At 50.6% G+C, this 12,636-nt stretch overlaps 1 protein-coding gene across 1 annotated transcript in view; it reads left to right on the top strand.

The window, feature by feature from the left end:
• Positions 1-4,301: 4,301 nt before the first annotated feature.
• The window catches only part of LOC310800791 (uncharacterized protein), a gene marked incomplete at its 5' end in the record, with an annotated part of 37,864 nt that continues 29,529 nt past the window's right edge, over positions 4,302-12,636 (top strand). The window contains 4 exons of the mRNA XM_083664712.1: positions 4,302-4,306; positions 4,536-4,648; positions 5,681-5,745; positions 6,153-6,250. Coding sequence (XP_083520838.1) covers positions 4,302-4,306; positions 4,536-4,648; positions 5,681-5,745; positions 6,153-6,250 — 281 coding nt within the window. The remainder of the gene's footprint in view (positions 4,307-4,535; positions 4,649-5,680; positions 5,746-6,152; positions 6,251-12,636) is intronic.

Consider the following 12,636-nt stretch of genomic DNA (forward strand, 5'->3'; position numbering starts at 1 on the left):
CAGAAAACTAAACGGTTTTGAAGTCTGTCATTTAGTTTGACAGTTATTGAGTGTTAAAGTGTGGACCAGTGACATCACTGGTCCACACTAATGCCAGGATCAGACTACACGATATTTTTTGTCGTTCACGATGTCACCATGTCAGACGAGGCCATCATACTGCCATAAATTCGTGACATGTCTTGGTCGGGAGACTGGCCACACTACAAGTGTATTCTCGCTTAACACCGCTTGCCACCGTCATCACGTCGTCTGCTGTCGTCAGCGAGTTCACAGGTCGTCGGGGAGGCGGACCTGTGAACGAAATCTCCCAGCATGCATTGAGGCCACTACATTGACAAGAAATAGCAACCAAATCAGCCTAAATAGGCTAAAGTGGTAGATATAAATAATGTTTATGTTAGCACAACATGCAATTGTAAAACATTTCAATATTGGGCAAAATAAAACATTGAAGTCCAAACACAACCCTATGTGAAACATGTATGTAATCCAGGTGCTATATATATCCCTTGCAGAATTAACGTTATTTGGATGAGTGACAGGCTCTACTGTGATGCACTGTGATGTCCGCTCCAACCTCCAACTTACTTCATGTGCACGCCCACTATTTTCTTGCCAGCTGCTGCGAGACGAGAAGGAAGAGAAACGAACATGCAGCCGACTCTGCTGAGCTCATGTTATTTGTAGTGAGCAATGCCCACTGCCCAGGCGTTTAAACGCAAATTAAAACACCCTGGCCTTTTTATCTCTTTTATTCTTTTGAGCGGAGCCGAGCGGTGAGTGCGAGCGGGTGAAATCTGTATCGAGCGGGGAGCGGTCTCCCCAGGACCTGATACCTGTCTTCCGGGGTGTCACACTAGGCGAAACCATGTCCAAAAGACTGACATGCCAGTCTTTTCGTCAGGGCGTCGTGAGGCGTCCTAGACGTCCCGACTGGTCCCGACGCTGGTCTTTGATTATGTCACACTACAAGAGGTGAAGACGGCCGATCGTCGTCCCCGACGGTCATATTCGGGCCCGACGCTGAAAATCTGTCGCCCACGACCAAATCAGTCTAATATCGGGCTGAATTCGTGTAGTCTGAACCAGGCATAAGATGACAGGTTGAGAGGCGGGTCATAGTATCATGTCGATGATTTTATTTGACAATTCTGGGGACTGGATTGGGCTTTGGCCAATCCTGGCGTGTTCCGCCTCCAAATCGAGTGGGATTCAGTGTGTTGTGGCGCTCCCCTCGGGAAGAGCCTTTTGACGGGAGGAGTGGAGCTCAGCGAAGCCAGCTGCCTTCGTGTTGCCCAGCGGAGAGTGCAGCACGTCGGCCTGGAATCTCACGGCCAGACACCATTTAGAGGCCGAGTTGAGCATCCTTATGGCTTGGGGATACAGGCTGTCTCTGAACCTACTGGTTCAGGTCTGTATGCTCCTGTAGCACCTGCCAGACGGCAGGAGCGTGAACAGTCTGTGTGGCTTGGGTGGCTGCGGTCAGAGAGAATCCTCTTAGCCTTGTGATTGTGAAAGTGAATGTTTTCTAATAGCCTACATAATGACATCAATCACCTACACACTTTTCAAACACATTTGATTGCATGATGATGTTTTCTTTTGTTGTGTTTGTGAGAGCCACATTTTCTAGTATTCAATATTTTCTTTGATTTTTTTTACCCCTAAAATAACATTTTACATCAGTAATGGAGCTACAACACTGATCAGATCCAATTGTATATAGGCTATCTATAAATCTATCTATATATAGATGATATATTATTATAATATATCAAATTAGATCATATAATACAATTAAGAGAATAGCCTATATGATTGATAATATAATATGATATTTAGGTGATTGATTGAAAGACGCAAAAATATTGGGCTAAACAGGGGTAAATAGCCTATTTTGGGGGGGGGGGGTAAAAAATATCTTAAAATCAAACACATAGGCTATTTGATTTTAAGGTGTAGCCTACACCAACACACAACATCATCCTGCAATGAAATATGTTTGACAAGTATCCTTCATACTTTTTCCACTAACAGCTACAGCAAACAGGCTTGTCAACGCTTTTCTGCACTGGCCCTATGCTAGGTTTCCACCTAGCCTTTTTTTTTTCAATGCAGACGTTTTTGGTTAGGTTAGAAAACCAAAATCTGTGTTTTTATTTTACTGTACATCCCAGAACATGGCGCTAATGGTGTTAGCATTGCCCATCCACATACTGTTTAACGTTAGCATTTGAGCTAATGCTATTGTAACAAACTATATCCAGGATGCACATTGCACATGCAACATTACTAATCTGATTAATATCACATATTTGGGTGATGTACCCCATCAAATTGCTGTAGCCATAACCGCGGGAAGTATGGGTGCTGCAGGTGTGCCAGCACCCTCTGCTGGCAGGACCCAAAAAATATTTTGCCTTGTGAGTCTGTGGCCACGAGCCTGCAGGCTCCATGCAGATCCATGCTCGACTTGAAACTCGGGGGGTGCGCTGATGGCGACCCGACGGAGGGCGGTGCCCTGTTTTTGTGCGATTCGGACGCGAAACACGTTCGATATTTGAATATTTGTCTTCAGTTCTGCTCCTTCAGCCCAAGCCGCAGCTTTAATTAGGGCTGTTTGACACCTACTGAAAAAGTAAACAGAGGAACGACCCTGTCGTTAACTAAATCAACATTGAGTCCTTGAGATTGAATAGAAGGCGGGGAGGGGGAGGGGGAGGGGGGACATTTGAGAACCTCTGCTCCAGGGCATCACCACTTCCAGGAACCCCCATCCTGTGTAAGTAGGGTTCCCAGAGTAAAACCTGCTTATGGATGAGCATCATCTGCTGCATGCCATCGAGAACCATTGGTCGGATCGACTTCAAACTTTGGAAGTGTGCCCAATTGTGCAGTGCGGTGCCCTGTTTCCGTGCAATTCGGCATAGCGCCACCTACTGGCAACATAAAAAATGCTGTTTGCTGCGGAATGAACAATTTTTTTTTGGACCGTCAGGTGGGCGTTCCCGGCAGCACGTAACGCCCCTTGAAAGCTATGAATAGCAACAACAGGTGGATCTACTACTGTAGGGAGGCCCCTTTCCCATGGGTTGTACTCTGGACTGTGTGGACTATTTATTTCACAGCAGAGATCCCTGTAGAGTTCTTCTCTCTACGGATGAAGTCATATAACGTCATTATAAGATGATAAAGGAGCTGCACGCCCTCTAGTTAAAGTTGGCACATGATTGCATATCGCTGTTTACCTGTAGTGGACAGTTAAAACAAAATAGAAATATGGAAAAGTGTTAGCCACCAGCTACCCTCTTTGACTGAGCAGTAGGTTATTTATAATACATGGGGAAAAGAGAGAAAGAAATGATGACCCCAGTAGTAACAACAAGATTTCTCGCGACCTTGTTTTGTTTATTGACATCAAAGTGTAACCCTAATGCTGTGTGAGTGCATGAGTAAGCCAGGTATCTGTATCTTACAGTAACTGTATATCAATGTGTGTGAGTGCATGAGTAAGCCAGGTATCTGTATCTTACAGTAACTGCATATCAATGTGTGTGAGTGCATGAGTAAGCCAGGTATCTGTATCTTACAGTACCCAGCAAACATCGTCTTGACCGCGACATCACCAGACGATAGAATTGTGGTTTGGCATCTACCATCTAAGTCTGACGTTCTCTCCACATTCCTCCAAAGTAACGTTTAGACTGTCACTTCAAAACAAAAAATATTGACCTCATATTGCTTTGAAAACACCACATGTAGGTGTCTTTTGTGTTTTTGTTGAATAAAATGACATTTGATTGACAATTTACCTGTTGTGTGATCAGATACTCACAGTGTGACATGCACTCCACCTGCAATGACGACTTTTATTGAACGCCCTTTTCTTTTTTTAATATGAAAACACGTTTATGTCATATAAGTGCAAGTGTCTCTTGCTATGGGCTTGTATTTATCACAAACTTCCTGAATCCTGTGGTATTGTCCCATTTCTCTTGCCGTAACTAAACGCAGTGTTGTGGGTTTTGGATGTGCTATGCTGTCTGCTAAAGTCACGTTGGTTATATTATCGTAAATGATATAAATATACCTGTCTCATCGCTGGTTGAAATCATGAAACAGAATTAGCGAGGCAGCTAGCCTATCAACGCAACTTCCAGTCGGGACCGTCAAAATGCTAAGTGCTCAATGTTAAGTATCTCTATATATGACCAACTCCGTAGTATTTGTAACTAATTTGGTGGCCTAATGGATAAGACACATGACTGCGAAGCGGGCGCCGCAGGATCGAATCCCGCATGAGGTGCGATCTTTACGTCGCTAAGATTTCCATTCAGAATATATAATTAGACCCTGACTAGATGTAGTGGTTTGATGTGCAGCAGACGGTCGTTATACGTGAAAATGTTTGCTGGGTAACTGCATATCAATGTGTGTGAGTGCATGAGTAAGCCAGGTATCTGTATCTTACAGTAACTGCATATCAATGTGGAGATGAAGCCACAGTCTCATTCAGCCTCTGGTCTTTCTAGGCTGTTTGATCGACACCTGGAGGAGAACTCCGAGCAGTATGAGGCCGTTCAAAACATTGTCGCTGGCTCCTCCAAACCGGCACCTTACCTGGTGTTTGACCCACCTGGCACAGGTACTGCATGTGGGTGTGGCTGTGTATGTAAATCAGGCAGTGGCATTTTTGTCTCTTTCTGAATAGAAAATAGAATTGGGGGGGGAACTGGGGGGCTACATGGACCATGATGCTATGAATCCAACAGCGACTTTTGTAATGTAGTAAATAGTAAATAAAATAATAATAATAGTAAAAAGCCTACATAATGATAATAATAGCTCTGGGAAATGTCCGGCTCCCGGGCCCTTAGCTTTCTGACAATGTGGCCCCCTGAACAAGTAATAATAATAATAATGCATTTATTTTATATAGCGCTTTTCAAGACTCAAAGACGCTTAACAGTAAAACAAGAAACAAGCAGCAGACACAGGCAACAGATACAGGCAACAGATACAGGGGACAGGTACAGGGGACAGGTACAGATAACAGTGACGGTTCAGGGCAAGGTTGTATGGAGAAGCAGAGGAGAGGAAGAGAACAGGAGGGAGGGGCAGGTGGGGGGGCGGAGGGTGATGGTTTGGAGGAGGTGGTCAGGGGTAGGGGAGGTTGTAAGCTTGGGAGAACAGATAGGTTTTAAGTCGGGTTTTGAAAGTGGGGAGTGAGGGAGAGTCTCGGACGGTCTGGGGGAGGGAGTTCCAAAGTCGGGGTGCGGCGCGGGAGAAAGCACGGTCACCAAAGGTTTTGAGTCTGGATGGGGGGATGATGAGGGTGGCAGTAGAAGAGGATCGGAGTGTACGTGAGGGGGGATGGGGGATGAGGAGGTCAGTCAGGTAAGGGGGGGCTAGGCTGTGGAGGGCTGTGAAGGTGAGGAGGAGTAGTTTGAAGTCGATGCGTTGCAAGTAAAGGCTTCACTAAGAGCGTACTACTTCCTCTTGGTCCTTGCCAGGGTTCTTACACGTCTCATCTTTTAAAAGAATACCTCCATTTTCTGTCATTTATCAGCTGTCATTTCATCCATTTTATAGCACTGTTTAAGGCCGGCCCACGTTTTAAATCGTAAATTAGCATTTGACATTACATCTGGTCCAGACTGTCCCTGCTCCTCCTCAGGACGTCTGGTCCAGACTGTCCCTGCTCCTCTTCAGGACGTCTGGTCCAGACTGTCCCTGCTCCTCGTCAGGACGTCTGGTCCAGACTGTCCATGCTCCTCCTCAGGACGGAACATATTGCCTACATATTGCCTACATATTGCTTACATATTGCCTACAGGCAAGGTTTCATAAAATAAATGCACAACTACAGAAAAAATGCAATATTGATCATGACAAATAATCATTATTGCGCCAAGCAATGTAGTCCTTCAGCCGCGGCATTTAGCGGAATGGTTGCCAAGCAACAAACAGATGCATCAATACAAAGGCCCCATGCCATAGACGCAGTAATACTGTGATGCGGTCACAGGTGTGTGTCAAGAGAGTATCTTACCACGGCTTTCAAATGCAGCTCAGCCAATCATAATCAAGGACCGGAACTATTTGCTTTATAACTCCTTTATTCAAATCTGCTGCATGTATTTTCACAGGCATGCTCTAACCTGGTCGGGGACACGTACGTGTTTCCTGCTAAAGAGGAGCTGATGAAGTATAAGATCATGGTCACCACCCTGGTGACCGCTGGAAGGTAGCAAATTACGCTTACAGTGCATTTGTGTGTTGGCCTGCAAAAAACATTTACATTTTGTTTTTAATATTTCCATGAACTAGACACTCTCACCTACTGTATACATGTATATAACTTTTTGAATGACTAAGATAGTTCTCTCAAAAGTTACGAGTACTTTAATCTGTTATGTGTCATTCCACCAAAACCATAAAAATAAATGCTTTGCCTTTTGTTTTGTGAAACACACACACACACACACACATGCACGCGCGCACACACGCACACACACACACACACACACACACACACACACACACACACTGTTCCTTCTGCACATCTCCGTTGCAGTTCAGATACACTAACATAATTATGCAATCATTATTATTTTTTTATTACATACAGTTATTTGTTTTAGTTAACACACATGAATTAATCATAACTTAAAGCAGCTACGAGCAACTTTTTCGATTGTTATTAAACGTTAGGGTTGTGCTACAACCCAGGTTTTACGAGTGAGAACGAGAGCTCTCACTAGTGCCTTAAACGCTGCAACGCAGCCCTATGGAAGACTGTTATTTTGCTCCAAAATTACTTTTCATTAAAACCTGACCACCCACCCGTAGGTGGCGTGGTACCCCCTGGGACTGACACGGATCCACGTGACTACGTCACGTCCTGCCAGCCCAGGGAAATCACTCTAATTTCTTCCAGCCCGCTGAGATCCGACGCACCCCGTGACGCATCGACACAGCAAGGCTGGGTAGTGAGAGCTCTCGTTCTCACTCGTAAAACCTGGGTTGTAGCACAACCCTAACGTTTTACTTCGTTTCGAACTCAAGCTCTCACTAGTGCCTCCATTCAACCGACCTTGCTGCCGGGAGCACCCCACAGGGCGACCCGAACGGCACCGGTGAACCACGGCCATATGGCAACATTTATGCCTAACCGTCTGACATATTAGAGTGGCAACGATACTACTTTCTTGCCACCGACAGCACCGCGTGCGCGAACTGCGCACCGGACACGTCGAGACTGTAGTACCTGACAAAAGTGTGATGAGAGGACCATGAGGCCGCGGCACACATGTCCTCCACCGACACACCGCGCAACAACGCAGAGGATGTCGCAACACCTTGCGTAGAAAGCGCCTTGATACCCTCCTGGGGAACCTTGCCCACGGCAGAGTATGCCAACGCGATCGCCTCCACTATCCAGTGTGATAAGCGATCCTTGGAAAGGGGCCCGCCCTGGGCCCTTTGCCCAAAGCAAACCAAAAGCTGATCTGTAATGCGTAAAGAACGCGTCCTGGCCACATAGGCCGAGAGCGCCCTTACGGGGCACAGCATGAGCAAACGTCTCTCCTCGCCCGTCTCTAACTGAACGGCGGGGGACAGAATGCTGATAAGTCTATGACCATAGACCTAAAGCTGACATCAATAATCTTAGGTTGGTAAGCCAGGTTAGGTCGCAACGTAACCCTGCGCCCATCATTACCACACAGGCCTGCTGCCCCGAGAGGGCAATCAGGTCACCAACTCTCTTTCCTGACGACAAGGCCAGCAGCAGCGCGGTCTCTAAAGACAGAACCCTTAAATCGGCGGAGTCCAAGGGCTCAAACGGATGACCCGTTAGCCCGTCCAGCACCGTAACCAGGTCCGATTTGGGGGGAAAAACGCACCGCGACGGCAGGCGCAGTTTACGCGCCCCCTTCATGAGGTGCAAGACCAAAGGGTACGCACCCACGGGGCTCCCTTCAATTCCCCTATGGCAAGCAGAATCGCGGCTACGTACACCTTAAACGACTGCGGGGACTGACCCGCGTCAAGCAGGCTCTGAAGGAGACGGAGAACTGGTCGCACACTGCAGTTCACTGGATCCACGCCCTTACTTGCTGCATAGTGCATCCCACATTATCAGGCAAACCCTGGGCTAGCAACTGGTCCGGTTCAGGAGCCAGACCGCTAGCTTCCACCTGCCTGGGGAGGGGTGGAACACCTCCCCCTCCGCCTGGGATAGGAGATCGGCCCGTACCGGCAATGCCCCGGGGCGGATCTTGCGCCAGGGAGACCAGGTCCGCAAACCATGTCTGCCTGTGCCAAACAGACTAAAACGAGCCGGAGGCGCTGTTCCCTCACCCTGTCCAACACATGACGGATCAGGGGGGGTCGGGGGAAACGCATAGAGCCCCTCCCTCGGCCACGCGTGCGCTTTTAGCGCGTCATGACCTAACGGGGGCTGTCCTCCTGGATCGAGAACCACAGTGGGCAGTGTGTCGCGCGCCGCGATGCGAGAGATCGACGCAGGCGCGACCAACCCTGGCCCAAACCTGTTCCATCACCCGAGGGTGGAGGCACCACTCCGTATAACGGGGATTGCCTCGAGACAGCAGGCCGGTCGTAACTCCGCCGTCCCGGCAGATAGACCGCTGACACTGAAAGGAGACGGGGATACACCCACAGGTGAATCCCCGCTATGGTTCAGCGCCCCCGACCGCACACCGCCCTGTTTGTTCAGGTGGGCGATCGCTGCCCTATTGTCCGAGCGAATCAGCACATGGTGCCCATGTGTGAGCCGCTGGAAGTGTTACCTCCGCATGCCGGGGGGACTGCGGAGGCAACGTTCTCTTTCGAGTCTGGCCGCACGCGGACTTGTCCGGCAGTGCGGTCCCCAAGAGAGCTCCCAACCAACGATGGGCCCATGGCGCCATTGATGGTGGGCTTGTCCTGAGGCAGAGCCCGGCGAATCGCCTTCAGCTCTAGCACGTTTATGTGGCGAAGCTCCTGAGCCTCCCACCGGCCGTTCGCCGAAAAATGCCCGCAAATCGCACCCCCTCCCCAGAGGGAGGCGTCTGTGCGAATCACCATCCTGAGCGGGACAGGGCCCCACCAAGTACCTCTCGAGAGGTAACGGGGGTCCGCCCATATAGCCACCGCCCGCCAGGCCTGACCTGTCAGAGGAACCCTGCGATGACGGTCCCCGGCCGAGTCCAGGCGAAGCCTGAGAACCATATTTGGACCACGAGGGCATGTGTAGCCTCCCTAGCGGGAGCACATGCAGTGCTGAGGCCATCAGGCCCAACATCACTGTGCACTGATGCACTGACACCGAGGGCACAGACCTAACGTCCTTGGCTTGCTGTCCGAACCGTGCGAGCCTGTCGCTCTGGCGAAAGGCTCGCAGGAAGTATAGCTCGAGCCCCAGGAAGGTCGCCGCCTGCGCTGGGACGAGGCAACTCTTCTGCCGGTTCACCAAAAAACCCTAAGGTTTGCCGGTGATCGGTCACCACCTTGGTATGTTTCGCGGCACCGACCCTCGAGTCGGCCGCTAAGAGAACGACGTTGAGATATAGGAAGACGCGGATCCCCCTCGCGCGGAGGGGAGCCACGGCTGCCTCCACGCACACCGTGAGGGTTCGCGGGCTCAAAGACATGCCGAATGGCAAGCCACAGAACTCGTAAGCCTTCCCCAGGAAGGAGAACCTCAGGTATTTCCTGTGTCTCCTGACCATGTGGACATGGAAGACCGCACCTTCCAGATCCCTGGAAGTAAGACATCCCCCTGTCTCAACTTGAACAGGCGGGGAAGAGAGCATTCGGGACGGGACTTCCTCAGCGTCTTGTTTTTGAGACGCCGAAGGTCCAATTTTGGACGCATGGAGCCGTCCATGGCCTCCTCCTCCACGGCCAGATCGGGGGTCCCGTCGAACGTGGGTGGGCAAACTGTAGCGCGTATCCCCTCTGGAGGGTGCGCCGTAATGGGGACGGGGGAACATAGATGCTCCCAGGCATCGAGCCTGTTGGACAAGATGGTCTCTTGTGGCCAACGGAGCGGAACCCGTTCCACCACTCGGATCATACTCTCTCCCTCAATGTCCCCATAGGAGACAGTGAACGGTCATCAAAAGCAGAGAGCATATGAACTGAATCAAGTCTCTCTGCCCGCTTCGCGCTCAGAAAAAAGTATCACCGTCTCATCATCGTGGATAGCGAGACTGAACATTTTTAGAAACACATTTCTCAAGTTAGAACTATAGAAATGATCCCTGAAATAGTCATGAGCATATTGCTGGGCCCCGGGACCTTTCGATCCGGTGCCCTGATGGGGGGGCGGGACGTGAGAGGCTACGCCCCCCCGCCGCATGGACAGTTCCGTAGAAGCTGTGCATGCTGGGGGAGAACTTCTTACGCAAGCTCCGCCTACTGACGCGCTGTTGTACCGAAGTAACCCCCCCCCCCCCTGCCGTGCGCCTTTCGCAGGCTGGGGGGACTGCGGAGGTAACGTTCTCTCTCGAGACGCACGTGGACTTGTCCGACAGTGCGGCCCCCAGGCGAGCTCCCGACCAGCAATGAGCTGTTGGCGCCATTGATGGTGGGCTGTCCTAGGAGCCTCTAGCCGAGGCCAGGCCGTAGCCATGGACCAAGGCGAGCCTTGATGCTGGGTATGAGACCCTGGGCGAGCTCCCGACCGAACTCGGGCCATGGGCACCGAGGACGGTGGGTCCAAAGCTACAAGCCGCAGGCTGGACCCAAGCCCAGCCTTGGTGAGCCAACCGGTGGGCTTGCCTGCTGCCAACCGAGGCCAGGCCGTGGCCATGGACCAAGGTGCGCTGTGCCCCCAGCCAGGCTCCCTGCACTTGCAGGGGGCGCCCCAACAAGGGAGTGCGACCCATGGAGAGCTCCCAACCACCCCGGGCCTTGGGCACCAAGGGCGGTGGGCTTGTCCTTAGAGCTACAAGCCAAAGGCTGGCACTGAGCCCAGACCTTGGCGAGCTGTACGCCCTGCTGGACGCGTAGCGCCAGCAAGGAGCAGTATGTCTATTGTAGCGGAGGTATCTCGCGCCCAATGTACTTAGCACACAGGTACTAACTGCACGGGTGCACGCCAGTTATCTGCAAAATGCTATCGTTCTGTGCTAAACAGTACTAATATTGCTATCTGCACCTATGCAAGGCACGCTAGCTTTAACACTTCTTTGAGAGCGGACCTTGGTCAGCTCTAAAGAGCTTAGCTGCGGACAAAACCGAAGGTTCAAGGCGCCTGTGCAGCGTGCTCGTGGCCGAACACGCACTTAACGTGCCGATTCATACTCGGCCAAGTAGTTTTACACACGGCCCATCCCCTCCCTGACCTTCCCTGCTCAGTAGCAAGAGGAAGCAGGAAGCTAACCACTAATAGCAAGCTCCCGCAGGGCGCACCCTATTAGCGGGAGTACTGCTTAAGCAAGCTAGCGAGAAGCACAGGCTAGACAGTAAGCAACCCGGAGGCTAGCGAACGTGCGCGTGCAATGGTAACGTAAGCGGCAATAGCCCATCCCGAAGGGGGGGCACCAATACCCACAACCTGTTAACCCGAGAGAACAGACGTGCAAGCCACTAGCTAAGCTAGCATAAGCACTGAAACAAGCGTGCGCTAACACAAGCCTGCGTACAGGCCGGTGTAGCTCGTCTCTACCCTGAGTAACACGGGGAAGCGAGCGTGACCGCAAGCAAAGGCCAGCGGCCCGTGAAGCTAGTCAATCAGAAGAAACTCCTCAAAGGGAGTTGCCATCTAGTAGATGCTAATTGCACGAGGCAAGCAACACTTAGCAGACAAGCAAGCTGGCTAAAGGCCCAATTATACTCAACGTTAAAGACGGAGACGGACAGTGTCCGTACTCTGCGTTCATTTCGTCCGTTTTCTGTCCGTCATCTGAAAGCTTACAGATACGCATGAAACGGAGGAAATCACACACACACTCATGCATTTGACTCTCTACTGTGGTGGATGTATTACTTAACATGATACCAACGTGAAAGACGCATGGAAGCATGTGGACAGTGACGATTACACCGTTTGAAACGGACGCTCTTAGTTACGGACGTAAGTACTGAGAGAAGCGGCCCACACAAGGTGCGGGGCGGGCTCACCTAGCTAGCGAATCGCCCAGCTAAAATCCCAGACGCCAGTAAAGCTACACTACATTTATGTAGGTCACAGCCCTCACAGCTAATACAGCACCTAGCTGTTTACAAGGTAGTCCAGGCTAGCTGCACTGAGCAAACTAGCTAACTATCTAACGCGCGCGCTTTAAAGCCGGCGCCTAAAGTACCTAGCACACGAAAACTACCCGCACGGGTGCCAAGGTAGCTATCTGCAACAACTGGGCTACTTAGCCTCTTTGTTCCTGTGCTACGTGGTACAAGCTATTTGCACGTATGCAAAGCTTAACAGTTTGAGCGCGGACCTAAATCGGCCCTCAAACGAAAACGCTGCCCCAGCCAGGGGAGCGAAGCAAAGTTACACAGCGCAGCAATAACCACTATACGGCGATAGCAGTAGAGCTACACGGCGATAGCAATAAACAGTTAACTAAGGAAGATACTCTTAGCTTTAGATGACTTGTTCCGACGCCGCAGGGTGAAGGG

The sequence above is a fragment of the Poromitra crassiceps genome, assembly GCF_964638095.1.
Source record: "Poromitra crassiceps genome assembly, contig: HAP1_SCAFFOLD_73, whole genome shotgun sequence".
NCBI lineage: Eukaryota > Metazoa > Chordata > Actinopteri > Beryciformes > Melamphaidae > Poromitra > Poromitra crassiceps.